Raw genomic sequence first — 16150 nt, 5'->3', positions numbered from 1 at the left:
GCAGAAATTTTTGAAAGGTAACTGAAAGTTTATCTTTGGGGGGAAATACATAAAAAAAAGGTTTGCTACCCTTCTATGGGGGGGGGGGGGGGGGGGGGGGGGGGGGGCGGGGGTATGCATGTTGTCTACTGCATGAATATTTTTCCCCATGGGGAAAAGGGCAGCACCACGGGTCAGTGGTAGAAGCAAGCTGGGTGAACTACCTAGGGGAATTTCTTTTTTTTTTTTTTTTTTATCTGCACATCCTTTCTCCTGCAAAATTTACACTCAGCCTCTGCATGGGCAGATTGGGGGCCCCTGAACTGGTGATGTGTGGTGAGGAAGGAAGTAGAAGCACAGGGCTAGTGGTGATGGAACAGGGGATAGATTGATAGAGTGGAGGCAAGGCATATAGGAAGGATCAGTCAGAAGGGGAGAACGTAGACATATGGGAGGAGGCAAACCTAGATGCAATGGACCAAAATCAGAATTCAGTCAGACAGGTTGTTTATTTTAATGGAAGGATATAATGTGTAAAGCAGTCTACTACATTGAGTCATACAAATTGATCAAATTAACACTGCCCTGCATCCATCAAGCCCCCCCCCCCTCCCCACCTCCCAGATGCATTCATGACGTCTTCCCCATATCCCATCCTCCCTCAAATCCTCTCCAATGAAGGCTCCCCTTTATGTGATAAAGGTAGGACCCACCCACACACCATTAAGTCCCCCTTCCACCCCTCCAGACTGGTGCTTTACCATTCTGGAGGGTCCCATTATCAGATCAGCAGGTAGGAATTGTCAGCCCATAATTTTGAAGTTACCTTTGGTGCCAGCACAGACAAGTCAGAGCAGTCAGAAACCATGGGATAGGCTCCTGCCACTCAGCCTGCTGGGTCCAGTGTGGGTTGTTTGGCATGCACAAGCACTGGACTCATGCTTTTCTGGCCATGCATACATACTCCTTTGAGGGAACAATAGCATAGTCCTACATTTTTGGTTCAAACAATGACAATTGTTTTGCTCTGACTTGCCCAAAAAGTCATGGAGTCACAATGTATTTCAATGATGGTCCTTTGAAATAGTTCCTCATCTCCTTCACTCTTTATAAATAAACCACATGTATCCATACCCTTTATAAATGAATCACATGGATTCAGCCCTCCATAAACCACAGAGCACATTGCTTAACTCATAAGAGGAGAATTGTACTACTAGCAGAGCAGAAATCGTTCTTCAGCTCATGCAGTAGATCTCCTATTCTTCGTATTGTTGAAGTGGTCATTACTAGTACTTTCCATGTTGTCTATGAGAACAGGTCCTCATGCATCATCTTCCCTGTGAGAATATCTTCTCTAACATCACTTTCCTCAATGCCCCTTTCACTTCTCTGTTCCTCAGACTGTAGATAAACGGGTTTAGCATAGGGGTAGTGATGGAATATACAATACTCACAATCCTGTCATACCTGTCAGAATAGCTTGATGATGGCCGGAAGTAAATAAAGATTATGGTTCCATAGAACAAGGTGACCACAATGAGGTGAGAGGAGCAGGTGGAGAAGGCTTTTTTCCTTCCCTCCGTGGAGTGAACCTTCAAAATGGCAGCAAGAATAGCAACATAGGAGACAAGGATGAAGAGGAAAGGGCTCATAATCACCAAGGAGCCTTCAGTGAAGATAAGAAGTTCACTGGCAGATATATCTGAGCAGGAGAGCTTCAGCAGTGCCGTCATGTCACAAAAGAAATGATGAAGGCGTTGTCTCCCACAATAGGACAAGTGGGAGATAGTCACTGTGTGCAGCAGGGAGTGCAGGGCAGCTGCGCTCCATGACAATGCTACCAGAGCAGCACACAGCTTTCGACTCACCAGCACTGCATAGCGCAATGGAACGCAGATGGCCACATAGCGATCATAAGCCATGGCAGCCAACAGGAAGCCTTCTGTGATGCCCAGACAGACAAAGAAGAACATCTGGCAGAAACAGCTGGTGAAGGAAATGGAACCATTCCCAGTCAGGAGTGTCACTAGTAGCTTGGGCATGGTCACAGAGGTGAGGCAAATGTCAATGAGGGAAAGGTTCCACAGGAAAAAGTACATGGGACTGTGCAGCCGTGGATCCAACCAGATGGTGGTCATAATAGAAAGGTTGCCTACAATGGCCACAATATACATGGACAGGAAGAATACAAAAAGTGCCACTTGCTGGCGAGGAAGACCAGAGAATCCCAGGAGGAGGAATTCAGATGGGCCACTTTGGTTCTTGGGTGCCATTATTTGAACAGAGCTGTAAGAGAATTAAGCAAGACAGAACAGAGTGAGGGGTCAGGTTCATACAAAAAAGCAGAGTCCGTACTATAATAATCACTAGGGATGTGAATCGTTTTTTGACGATTTAAAATATCGTCCGATATATTTTAAATCGTCAAAAAATCGTTAGGGCCACGATACAATACCAATTCCCCCGATTTATCGTTAAAAAAATCGTAAATCAGGGGAAGGGGGAGGGCAGGAAAACCGGCACACTAAAACCCCCTAAAACCCACCCCCGACCCTTTAAATTAAATCCCCCCCCCCAATGCTTTAAATTACCTGGGGATCCGGCGGTGGTCCAGAACGGCGGCGGTCTGGAACGGCCCCCTCAATAGAATCGTGTTGTCTTCAGCCGGTGCCATTTTTCAAAATGGCCGCCGCAAAATGGCGGCGGCCATAGACAAAAACGATTCGACGCAGGAGGTCGTTCCGGACCCCCGCTGGTCTTTTGGCAAGTCTTGTGGGGGTCAGAAGGCCCCCCCCAAGCTGGCCAAAAGTTTCCTGGGAGTCCAGCGGGGTTCCGGGAGCGATTTCTTGCCGCGAATCGTTTTCGTACGGAAAATGGCGCCGGCAGGAGATCGACTGCAGGAGGTCGTTCAGCGGCGGTCCGGAACCCCCGCTGAACGACCTCCTGCAGTCGATCTCCTGCCGGCGCCATTTTCCGTACGAAAACGATTCGCGGCAAGAAATCGCTCCCGGAACCCCGCTGGACTCCCAGGAAACTTTTGGCCAGCTTGGGGGGGGCCTCCTGACCCCCACAAGACTTGCCAAAAGACCAGCGGGGGTCCGGAACGACCTCCTGCGTCGAATCGTTTTTGTCTATGGCCGCCGCCATTTTGCGGCGGCCATTTTGAAAAATGGCGCCGGCTGAAGACAACATGATTCTATTGAGGGGGCCGTTCCGGACCGCCGCCGTTCTGGACCACCACCGGATCCCCCAGGTAATTTAAAGCATTTGGGGGGGGTTCGGGAGGGTGGGGGATTTAATTTAAAGGGTCGGATGGGTTTTAGGGGGGTTTAGTGTGCCGGCTCACGATTTTAACGATTTTTCACAATAGTTTACACACCCAAACGGCAACAATACGATTCCCTCCCCCTCCCAGCCGAAATCGATCGTTAAGACGATCGAGGACACGATTCACATCTCTAATAATCACTTATCTACTGCTTGAAATTCACTTAAAGATATAAAACTAATCATGGAGAGTTAAAACTTATTATGCCAGGCAAAGGCAGGAATCAATAGTTTGAATGTCCTGATCTTTTAAATATATAATCCCTCTGCCCCCTTTCTCCACAAAAAAAAAAAAAAGACTACCATGGAGATAGAGACGGAGCTACAGCTCTATACAATATCAACATCAAGAGCAGTTGTCAAATAGACATTGCTTTCTTCATGGAAATATGATTAATATATTATCTATCATTTCAACTAAATTCAGCTGAGCAATGACTGGCCATGCTGTATAAATGTGGCTGTAGTTGATGACTACAGATAGAAATGGCTGACCATGGTGTATCAGTGTTGTGACTGGTTGCAGAACATAGTTGGGAACAGCTGATCAAGGCAGATGAGACACTGACTGTGGTTTCTGGTATCTCCCCATGATCTGCTTCAGCCTCTCCCCTCCTGACTGAATCCACACATTCATCTCTCCATGATCTCAGTGTTACCTCTGAGCAGATTTTAATCCTTCTTTTCAGTCTTCCCTACTAACAGAAAATATATTGTTTGTCAACTATGTTACCTATGACTGTCACTGTCCTGATTCTGTCTCCAATAATAATTGTATTTTTTTGCATCTTGATGAATGCAACTTTATTTTTCCAATTCATAAAGCTCTCATCATCAGTCCACTGCTGTTTACCTCCTTACCCATTCCATAAATCAGGACATTGTGCCATAGTACTTCAGTTCCTGGCTCTTTTATAATTAATTTCAAAAGCATTCTTTGTTTTTAAAATTCTCTCTAGATTTGTTCTTGCCTCCCTCCGTCCTAATGTTCATCCGCTCCCCACCCTTACTTTCTTGTCTCTTCTAAATACCATGACTGTTTTTCTAACTTCTGTCTTCTCTATGTCCCAAAACTTATAAAAGGAGAGAGAGAAATTTTTAAACTAGAACAAAGGGGAAAGCCAACAGTCATTCAGCAGGGCATGGTTTGGAAGGGAGTATCTTAAAAGGATACTAATGAAGCAGGAGAGTTAGGGCATCCCAACAGAGAGCTTCCAATAAAAGCAAAATTAGTGAAGAATCGCCTGAGATAAAAGGCAAGCGGCACTGGTTTAGCCAGCACAGCGAGCATAACATGGGGGAAAGCGTGCGAGATGAGGTTTAGGAAAGAGTAGGGGAAGGGAAGGAGAAGGGCTAGAGAGGGTAAGGCGGGAAAGGGGAACAGGAGAAGCAAAGGGGAGGGGAGGGGGGGGGGGAAGGGATCCGGCGGTTGCTGGAACGATTTTGAATCTGTGCCACCTGATTGCCTGCCCCCCTACGTCACCGGGCTTTGGCCAACCGGCAGAGTTAGAGGGCTGCCACGAAGGAAGGGAGTTGTAACTTGCGCGCGCCGAATGTCTGCTGGCGCGGCAGGCCCCGACACAGACCACTGTGTCAGGGCACTTGGCCACACCCCTGGACTGCCCCAGACTGCCACCACACTCTGCCCCCTGGCCACGCCCCCGAACCGCCCCTTTTTGCAAGCCCTGTGACATACGCGCGTCCCGGGGCTTGCGCGCACCACCGAGCCTATGCAAAATAGGCTTGGCGCATGCAGGGGCTGATTTCCTCAGGTTATGCATGTAGCCTTTGAAAATCTGACCAATAGTTTACATTAAGATATTTCACTTAGCATTTACATGGGTATTTTAATGTAAACTGAGCACCTAGTGAAAAAAACTCAGATCGCATAGGAAGAAATTTCTTCCTGTGATCCTGGGTTATCCTAGTTATAATCGGAAAATATCCATATCTTCTGATCGCAAAAAAGCTGTAGCCTATTACGCAAGAGAAATTAGAAAACAGCATTCCTATCATTAAGAAATTAAGAAAGATAAAAGAAACCAATAAAGATCCTCTTTTAGATATGCAGACGTCTTGTAATGATTCAAGGAGATCTGTTAAATTCAGTGAAGAATCTTGAAATTGGCCTTCAGGAATAGGAGTGAGGTGCTGAGGCAAATAGTAAACTTTGGTAATAACAGGCATCACCTCTTTAGAGATCTTTAAAACTTGTGAAATATAGTTCTTACAGTTCCTGTGGCGAAATCAATTTAGTAATTGGAAAAACTGAGAACTCGCAGATTCAAACTTCTCATGGCATTTTCAATGTTCTCAGGCTTCTTAGAGTAAATAAAGTCAGATTGAAAAAATGTTTTATGTTTTTTCTACTGTAGAACAGTTGTGACTCCAGAACTTCAATTCTCTCCCCCCCTCCCCCCATGTAACAAAACCATTTTATCAATTGCTGAAACACTCTGCTTAGTATCAAAGGAAATTTGTTAAAGAAGTAGCAGCTTCCAGGGAAACTAAAGGATTCCAAACAATGTAATAACAGGGGGTTTAGTTAAAGTTACCTTAGGAGCCAAACTGAACCTGGAATCCTTGCCACAAATCGCTCAGAAGAATGTTGTTAACAGCCAAGTTCCCTCCTGGAGAAAAAAGGAAGATTGCATTGAGGGAGCATCAAGGGCTGTCTCATGAATGGGAGTAGAATAAAATCCTCTTTCCAACCCCCTTCGAGAAAACCGCAAGAGAAGAATCAGCAGTGGCCATAATAGCGGTGCCCTCAGGCACTGGGATCTCCCGTTCAATTGCGGGACTCACCAGTCTCGACTTCACCATCTCAGGCGGCATACAGAAAAGAGGGGACGGCGTCGTGGACGCACAATGACTTAAAGAGGTTTCATCAGCCTGTGGCATCGGCGCTCGCTCACTATCAGCGTCTGCAAGGGCGGTCATCAGCTTCAATAAGGATGTCGGGGCAAAGAAGCCCTCAATCCAAGACTGAAGAGATCCTGATGAAGTAGAAGCCTGGACCAGCTCTTTCAGTTTGGCTTTCATCTCAGTATGCAGCATCAAGGAAAAGGAAAACAGGTAAACGAGAAGAGAGCTCCAGCCCAGCCCAGCAATAGGCAGCCATCTTGGATCCCAGACCGGTGCTTTTTAATATATTTATAAATGATCTGGAAAAAAGTAGGGATGTGCATTCAAAGCAAAAGTGTAAAATGCAATGAATAAAGCTAATTTGTTTAATTTGAAGATCCCTGAACTAAATCAGGGGCCCTGCGAATGAAACAAACCTTATATGTTTTAAACTGTTTTGGGCCTAGCCTAGGGCACAGGTGGAGGTCCAAAGCAGGAGCCGTGGCCTATGCCCGAGTGAAATGCCGGTGCCTCAGCCTAGGCCAGAAGCTGGGTGGGCTTGGCTAGGCAGAGACCCATAACAAAGGTCACAGCCTAGAACTCCTAGGTCGTGACACCAAGAAAATTAAAAAACAGAAAAAAAATAAAACCACCTTACCTGATCTGTTGGGTATCCAGTGAAGGCCAGGTGCCAATGCTACGGCCTCAGCCGGAGCCCAAGCCTAGGCCCGACTCCATGACCCAACTCCGATGCCAGGGCTTTGGCCTAGGCCGGAGCCTGAGCTCAGGTTCAATGCTGGGACCCAGAGGCTGGGTCCTGGTGCCAGGGCATCAGCCCAGACCCAGGTCCCATGCTGCGGCCCAACCTGGACTCTGGGTCCTGACACCTGGGCCTCGGCATAGGCTATAGTCCAAACTCAGGAATGATGCTGTGACCCAGAGGCCGGGTCCCAATGCAGGGGCTTTGGCCCTGACCAAGTTCTGACTCTACATCCCAACCTGGATGCTGTGTCATGAAACCTAAACCTCGGCCTAGACTAGAGCCCGAGCTCAGGCTTGACGTCATGACCTGACCCAAAGACTGGGTCCTGTCAGCAGGTCCGCAGCCCAGACCCATACCCAATGCTACAACCCGACTGAGAGGCTGGGTCCTGATGCTTGGACCAAGCCCGGACCTAGACCCAAAACCGGTGCCTCCACTAGGTGGCTGGGTCCCAGCCCAGGGTCAGGCCCAGTCCTTGGAGCTCAGGCCTGGGAGTTCTTCTTTGGATCATCTTTGTTCTTTGGCTCTTCAATGCCAATTGACAGTGTCCACTAGGGTCATGCCGGAGTTAATTAACTCCAGCACATTCACCCCAGCAGATGGCACCATTTTGATCTATGGAATTGTACAGCATTGCTGCATAGAGATGTGAATCGGAACTGAAATCCGAACCGATTCTGGTTCCGATTCACATCTATAGAGATGTGAATCTGAACTGAAATCCAAACCGATTCTGGTTCCGATTCACATCTCTATAATGCTGCATCCTGACCCGGATTCTAAGTCCCTATACCTGGGCCTCAGCCAGGACCCAGGCCCCACATCATGGCCTAACTCAGACACTATGTCCTGACACCTGGGCCTCAGCCTAGACTGGAGCATGAACTAAGGTCTGATGTCATGACCCCAGCAGATGCCTTCAATTGGCATTATAGATCTGAAGGGGAAAAAGAAAAGATCCAAAGAGGAGCTTCCAGGCCTGGACTGAGCCCCAGGGGTCAAGATTCAGCCTCCTGGCAGAGGTCCCGGAATTGGACCTGGGTCCAGGCTTATGGCCCTGACATCGGGACCCAGCCTCTGTCTCATGCAATGGTGTCGAGCCTGGGCTAGGGTTCCGGCCTAGGCTGAGGCCTCTGTTTTGGTACCCAGCCTCCAGGTTGGGTCATGGCAACTGGCCTGGGTAAAGGGCCTAGGCACCAGTGCTGGAACTTGGACTTCAGGTCAGGTCATGGCACAGGGCCTGGGTCTGTGCTTAGGCCCCAATACCGAGACCTGGCCACTGAGTTAGGTCACAGTGTCGTATGTGGGCTCGGGCTCTGGTATAGGCCTAGGCCCCAGCGTAGGGTCTTGGACTCCGTTTTGTATCACGGTATTGGGCCTGGGTCCAGGTCAAGGTCCTGGTGCTGGGATCTGGCCTCTGTGTTGGGTTGGGTTGTGATGTTGGCCCTGGATCCAGGCCAGGCCATGGTGTTTGTTCTATGTCTGGGCTCCAGCCTTAGCCGAAGGCTCGGACTATGCAAGTCTGAGGCTTCGGCCTAGTTCTAGCTGGTGGAACCCCACCAGACTAGGTAAGTTGGGGCCAGGGGGATCCTGAGCCTGGAATTTTTTTGGGAGGGTGGGAGGAAGGCTTCTATTTTGTTTTTTGGTTATTTTTTGGGGGGTGGTTTATTGCATGATTTGTTTTTTTCACACAAATAAAACAAATCAAACAATCCACAAACTGAAATTCATGGGGAAAAATTCTCCCAAACATGAACCAAATAACGAAAACAAATTTGTTTCCCTTACACATCCCTAGAGAGAAGTACGATGAATGAAGGGATGAGATTTGCAGGTGACACAAAATTATTCGGAGTAGTTAAATCACAAGCAGATTGTGATTGCAGGAGGACCTTGCAAGGCTGGAAGATTTGGCATCCATATGGCAGATGAAATTTAATGTGGACAAGTGCAAGGTGATGCATAGTGGGAAAAATAACCCATGCTGTAGCTAAGAACAAGAGAACATAAGAAATTGCCATACTGAGTCAGAACAAGGGTCCATCAAGCCCAGCATCCTGTTTCCAACAGTGATCGATCCAGGTTACAAATGCTTGGCAAATACCCAAACACTAAGTAGGTCCCATGCTACTGATGCCAGTAACAGCAGGGGCTATTCTCTAAGACAACTTGATTAAAAGCAGTTAATGGACTTCTCCTCCAAGAATTATCCTAACCTTTTTTAAACCCAGCTACACTAACTTCACTAACCACATCCTCTGGAAACAAATTCTAGAAATTAATTATACATTGAGTGAAGAAGAATTTTCTCAGATTAGTTTTAAATGTGCTACTTGCTAACTTCATGGCGTGCCCCCTAGTCCTTCTATTTGAAAGACTAAATAACTGAGTCACATTTACCCATTCTAGACCTCTTATGATATTAAAGACCTCTATCATATCTACCCTCAGCCATCTCTTCTCCAAGTTGAACAGCTCTAACCTCTTTAACCAATCCTCATAGAGAAGCTGTTCCATCCCCTTATCATTTTGGTTGCCCTTCTCAGTACCTTCTCCATCTTTTTTAAGATATGGCAACTAGAATTGTACACAGTACTTAAGGAGCAGTCTTCACCATGGAGTGATAAAGTCATTATGACATTTTCCATTTTATTCACCATTCCCTTCCTAATAATGCTTAATAATTCTGTTTGCTTTTTTGTCTGCCACAGCACACTGAACCAACGATTTCAATGTATTATCCACTATGATGCCTAGATCTTTTTCCTGGGTGGTAGCTCCTAGGGATGTGAATCGTTTTAGGACGATTAAAATTATCGTCCGATAATTTTAATATCGTCTTAAACCGTTATGGAACACAATACAATAGAGATTCTAACGATTTATCGTTATAAATCGTTAGAATCATGAGCCGGCACACTAAAACCCACTAAAACCCACCCCCGACCCTTTAAATTAAATCCCCCCCTCCCGAACCCCCCCAAATAACTTAAACATTTCCTTGCCAAATCCTACCTCCTTCAATCCCCCCCCCCCCCCAATGACTTAATTTACCTGGGGGTCCGGAACGGCAGCGGTCCGGAACGGGCTCCTGCTACTGAATCTTGTTGTCTTCGGCCGGCGCCATTTTCCAAAATGGCGCCGAAAAATGGCGGCGGCCATAGACCAACAGGATTCGACGGCAGGAGGTCCTTCCGGACCCCCGCTGGACGTTTGGCAAGTCTTGTGGGGGTCAGGAGGCCCCCCCCAAGCTGGCCAAAAGTTCCTGGAGGTCCAGCGGGGGTCAGGGAGCGATTTCCCGCCGCGAATCGTTTTCCGTACGGAAAATGGCGCCGGCAGGAGATTGACTGCAGGACGTCGTTCAGCGAGGGTTCCGGCGCCTCGCTGAACGACCTCCTGCAGTCAATCTCCTGCCGGCGCCATTTTCCGTACGGAAAACGATTCGCGGCGGGAAATCGCTCCCTGACCCCCGCTGGACCTCCAGGAACTTTTGGCCAGCTTGGGGGGGGCCTCCTGACCCCCACAAGACTTGCCAAAAGTCCAGCGGGGGTCCGGAAGGACCTCCTGCCGTCGAATCCTGTTGGTCTATGGCCGCCGCCATTTTTCGGCGCCATTTTGGAAAATGGCGCCGGCCGAAGACAACAAGATTCAGTAGCAGGAGCCCGTTCCAGACCGCCGCTGGACCACCAGGTAATTTAAGTCATTTGGGGGGAGTTCGGGGGGGTGGGGGATTTAATTTAAAGGGTCGGGGGTGGGTTTTAGCGGGTTTTAACGATTTTAACGATATATCACGATATTTTACCCCCCCAAACGGCAACAATACGATTCCCTCCCCCTCCCAGCCGAAATCGATCGTTAAGACGATCGAGGACACGATTCACATCTCTAGTAGCTCCTAATATGGAACCTAATATCATGTAATTTCAGCATGAAGGTGATAGACTTCACGCATCACCTAGATAGGATTATAGACAGTGCTGGGGAGAAGCCGGCTGTCGTGGTTCATGTGGGCACCAAAGACATAGGAAAATGTTGGAGGGAGGTTCTGGAAGCCAAATTTAGACTTTAGGAAGAAAGATGAATTGCAGAGCCTCCAGGGTGGTATTCTCTGAAATGATTCCTGTTTCATGCGCAGGTCCCCAGAGGCAGGCAGAGCTCTGGAGTCTCAATGCGTGGATGAGACAATGGTGCAGGGAAGAAGGATTCAGTTTTGTAAGGAACTAGACAACCTTTTGAGGAAATGGGAGACTTTTCCAAAAGAATGGACTTCACCTTAACTAGAATGGAACTAGGCTGCTGGCACCAACTTTCAAAAAGGAGATAGAGCAGCTTTTAAACTAGAACAAGGGGGAAAGCAGACAGTCACTCAGCAGTGCATGTTTCGGAGGAATGTATCTTTGAAGGATACTAATAAAACGAGAGTTGGGGCATCCCAACAGAGAGCTTCCAATAAAAGGAAAAGTAGCCCATGTGCCTATAAGTTAAGAATCACCTGAAAAGAAGGTTATTAATAAAAACATAATAAAAACAAAATGCACTTTGAAATGTCTGTATACCAATGCCAGAAGTCTAAGAAATAAGATGGGAGAGTTAGAATGTATAGCAGTAATTGGCATCTCAGAGATCTGGTGAAAGGAGGATAACCTAACCTATGGGACAGTGCTATATCAGAGTACAAATTATACTGCAATGATAGGGAAAATCAACTTGGTGGGGGTGTAGCACTTTATTTCTGAGAGGGTATAGAGTCCAACAGGATAAAGATCATATAAGAGACTAAATGCTCAGTAGAATCTATATGAGTTGAAATCTGATGTGTGTTGGGTAAGAGTATAGTGATAGGAGTATACTATCGTCCACCTGGCCAAAATGATCAGACAGATGATGAAATGCTAAGAGAAATAAGGGAAGCTAACCAATTTGGCAATGCAGTAATAATGGGAGATTTCAATTACCCCAATATTGACTTTCTACATGTAAGATCAGGACATGCTAGCGGCATAAAATTCCTGGATGGAATAAGTGATTGCTTCATGGAGCAGTTGGTTCAGGAAACAACAAGAGAGGGAGCTATTTTAGATTTAATTCTTAGTGGAACGCAGGATTTGGTGAGAGAGGTAACGGTGGTGGGGCCACTTGGCAACAGTGATCATAACATGATCAAATTTAAACTAATAACTGGAAGGGGGACAATAAGTAAATCTGCAGCTCTAACACTAAACTTTCAAAAGGGAAACTTTGATAAAATGAGGAAAATAGTTGGAAAAAAATGAAAGGTGCAGTTGCAAAGGTTAAAAATGTTCAACAGGCTTGGACATTGTTTAAAAGTACAATCCTAGAGGCACAGTCCATATGTATTCCATGCATTAAGAAAGGTGGAAGGAAGGCAAAATGATTACTGTCATGGTTAAAAGCTGAGGTGAAAGAGGCGATTTTAGCCAAAAAAAACATCCTTCAAAAATTGGAAGAAGGATCCATCTGAAGAAAATAGGATAAAACATAAGCATTGTCAAGTTAAGTGTAAAACATTGATAAGACAGGCAAAGAGAGAATTTGAAAAGAAGCCATATATATCTATAGTTTGCCATAGAGGCAAAAACTCATAATAAAAACTTTTTTAAATATATCCAAAGCAAGAAACCTGTGAGGGAGTCGGTTGGACTGATGTCCGAGGGGTTAAAGGGGCTCTTAGGGAAGATAAGGCCATTGCAGAAAAACTAAATTAATTCTTTGCTTCCATGTTTACTAATGAGGATGTTGGGGGAGATACCAGTTCGAGAGTTGGTTTTCAGGGGTGATGAGTCAGACGAACTGAACGAAATCACTGTGAACCTGGAAGATGTAGTAGGCCAGATTGACAAACTAAAGAGTAGCAAATCACCTGGACCAGATGGTATGCATCCTAGGTTACTGAAGGAACTGAAAAATGAAATTTCTGATCTATTAGTTAAAATTTGTAACCTATCATTAAAATCATCCATTGTACCTGAAGACTGGAGGGTGGCCAATGTAATCCCAATATTTAAAAAAGGCTCCAGGGGCAATCCGGGTAACTGTAGACCAGTGAGCCTAACTTCAGTGCTGGGAAAAATAGTGGAAACTATTCTCAAGATCAAAATCGTAGAGCATATAGAAAGACATGATTTAATGGCACACAGTCAACATGGATTTACCCAAAGGAAGTCTTGCCTAACAAATCTGCTTCATTTTTTTGAAGGGGTTAATAAACATGTGGATAAAGGTGAACCGGTAGATATAGTGTATTTGGATTTTCAGAAGTCCCCCATGAGAGGCTTCTACGAAAACTAAAAAGTCATGGGACAGGAGGCAATGTCCTTTCGTGGATTACAAACTGGTTAAAAGACAGGAAACAGAGAGTAGGATTAAATGGTCAATTTTCTCAGTGGAAAAGAGTAAACAGTGGAGTGCCTCAGGGATCTGTACTTGGACTGGTGCTTTTCAATATATATATATAAATAAATGATCTGGAAAGGAATACGACGAATGAGGTTATCAAATTTGCAGATGATACAAAATTATTCAGAGTAGTTAAATCACAAGCAGACTTTGATACATTACAGGAGGACCTTGCAAGACTGGAAGATTGGGCATCCAAATGGCAAATGAAATTTAATGTGGACAAGTGTAAGGTGTTGAATTTAGGGAAAAATAACCCTTGCTGTAGTTACACGATGTTAGGTTCCATATTAGGAACTACCACCCAGGAAAAAGATCTAGGCATCATAGTGCATAATACTTTAAAATCGTCAGCTCGGTGTGCTGCAGCAGTCAAAAAAGCAAACAGAATGTTAGGAATTATTAGGAAGGGAATGGTTAATAAAACAGAAAATGTCATAATGCCTCTATATCGCTCCATGGAGAGACCACACCTTGAATACTGTGTACAATTCTGGTCGCCACATCTCAAAAAAGATATAGTTGCAATGGAGAAGGTACAGAGAAGGGCAACCAAAATGATAAAGGGGATGGAACAGCTCCCCTATGAGGAAAGGCTGAAGAGGTTAGGGCTGTTCAGCTTGGAGAAGAGACGGCTGAGGGGGGATATGATAGAGATCTTTAAGATCATGAGAGGTCTTGAATGAGTAGATGCGACTCGTTTTTTTACACTTTCGAATAATAGAAGGACTAGGGGGCATTCCATAAAGTTAGCAAGTAACACATTTAAGACTAATCGGAGAAAATTCTTTCACTCAACGCACAATAAAGCTCTGAAATTTGTTGCCAGAGGATGTGGTTACTGCAATTAGTATAGCTGGGTTCAAAAAAGGTTTGGATAAGTTCTTGGAGGAGAAGTCCATTAACTGCTATTAATCAAGTTTACTTAGGGAATAGCCACTGCTATTAATTGCATCAGTAGCATGGGATCTTCTTGGTGTTTGGGTAATTGCAAGGTTCTTATGGCCTGGATTGGCCACTGTTGTAAACAGGATACTGGGCTTAATGGACCCTTGGTCTGACCCAGGGTGGCAATTTCTTATGTTCTTAAGTAATTAAGAAGCTCTCTCTCTTCAAGTTTTATGAAGCATTCTTTATGCAGAAACTAATGCAGCACTATTCCTCATTATTTGTGAACTATTTTAAGGTTATTCAGGAGTTAAACACTGAAATGGGCTTCTATGATGTTAATACCTGCTGGTCCCCCTGTCACAGCTACAGTGCACAACATGGCCATGTCAGGGCATTATTCACATGAAATTTAAAAACTGTGTTTACCCTGATTGCCTCAAATATTTATTTATTTTTATATACCGACGTTCGATCGAAATATCACATCGGTTTACAGGTAACTTAGAGATAGGGCAGGGCTACCCTATTTTACATTATAACATGGTAGATTCATACTGAAACTGAGATTAAATTACATTATAACATGGTAACAGTAACTGTTTTAACTATATTACAGTATAAGATTTATATGACAGTGGTAAGTTTTAACTATATTACAGTAATATATAAGTTGATTTAGATAACAGAACAATCTATGCTGTGCCACACATTCTCTCTTCTTAATTTCTTTGTTAAAAATACCATTTTAGAAGCTCAGTCCAGATGTATTCCACGCATTAAGAAAGGTGGAAGGAAGCCAAACAATTGCCGGTATGGTTAAAAGGTGAGGTGAAAGAGGCTATTTTAGTTAAAGGATCTTCCTTCGAAAATTGGAAGAAGGATTCATCTAAAGAAAATAGGAAAAAGCATAAGCATTGGCAAGTTAAACGTAAAACATTGATAAGACAGGCTAAAGAGAATTTGAAAATAATTTGGCTGATGAGGCAAAAACTCATAATAAAAGCTTTTAAAAAATATTCAAAAGAGGAAGCCCTTCAGTGCCGGGGAAATTTCTAGAAACTCTATAAAGAATAAAATCATAGAACATATAGAGACAGACATGATATGATGAGACAAACCATCATGAATTTGCCCTAGGGAAGTCTTACCTCACAAATCTGCTACATTTTTTTTTTTTTTGAAAGAGTAAATAAACATGTGGATAAATGTGAACCGGTAGATATGGTGTATTTGGAATTTCAGAAGGCATTTGACAAAGTCCTTCATGAGAGGCTTCTAAGAAAAGTAGAGTCATGGAATAGGAGGTGATGTGCTTTTGTGGATTGCAAACTTGTTAAAAGATAAGAAACAAAGTAGGAATAAATGGTCTGTTTTCACAATGGAGTGCCTCAACGATCTGTACTTGGACCGGTGCTTTTTAATATATTTATAAATGATCTGTGAAAAGGTACAATGAGTGAGGTGATCAAATTTGCAGATGACACAAAATTATTCAGAGTAGTTAAATCACAAGTGGATTGTGATAAATTGCAAGAGGATATCACGAGGCTGGAAGATAAGGCGTCCTTATGTCAGATGAAATGTAATATGGACAAATGCAAAGTGGTACCTATAGGAAAAATAATCCATGCTGTAGCTACAAGAATTTAGGTTTTTTTTTTAATGAGTTACCACCCAGGAAAAATATCTGGGTGTCATAGTTGATATTACATTGAAATTGTCAGCTCAGTGTATTGTGGCAGTCAAAAAAGCAAACAGAATGTTAGGAATTATTAGGAAGAGAATGGCAAATAAAATGGAAAATGTCATAATGCCTCTGCATTGCTCAATGGTTAGACTACACCTTGCGTGCAAGTCTGGTCATGACATCTCAAAAGAGATATTGATGCACTGAAGAAAATATAGAGAAGGGCAACCAAAATGATA

The 16150-nt window shown here is 44.5% G+C and overlaps 1 protein-coding gene across 1 annotated transcript; it reads right to left on the bottom strand.

Annotated features, from left to right (window-relative positions):
- Positions 1-655: 655 nt before the first annotated feature.
- Positions 656-6002, bottom strand: LOC115096846 (olfactory receptor 1F1-like). The gene is made up of 2 exons (XM_029612041.1): positions 5865-6002; positions 656-2268 (listed from the first exon to the last, which is right to left on the bottom strand). The coding sequence occupies exon 2, from the start codon at positions 2253-2255 to the stop codon at positions 1311-1313; it is 945 nt and encodes a 314-aa protein (XP_029467901.1). The 5' UTR covers positions 2256-2268; positions 5865-6002; the 3' UTR covers positions 656-1310.
- Positions 6003-16150: the final 10148 nt, after the last annotated feature.

This window comes from Rhinatrema bivittatum, chromosome 1 (assembly GCF_901001135.1).
Source record: "Rhinatrema bivittatum chromosome 1, aRhiBiv1.1, whole genome shotgun sequence".
Classification (NCBI taxonomy): Eukaryota; Metazoa; Chordata; class Amphibia; order Gymnophiona; family Rhinatrematidae; genus Rhinatrema; species Rhinatrema bivittatum.
This window is presented reverse-complemented; position numbering and strand designations above follow the sequence as displayed.

Coding starts and splice junctions, on each gene's coding strand:
- LOC115096846 (XM_029612041.1), bottom strand. CDS start 2,255: ATGGCACCCAAGAACCAAAGTGGCCCATCTGAATTCCTCCTCCTGGGA.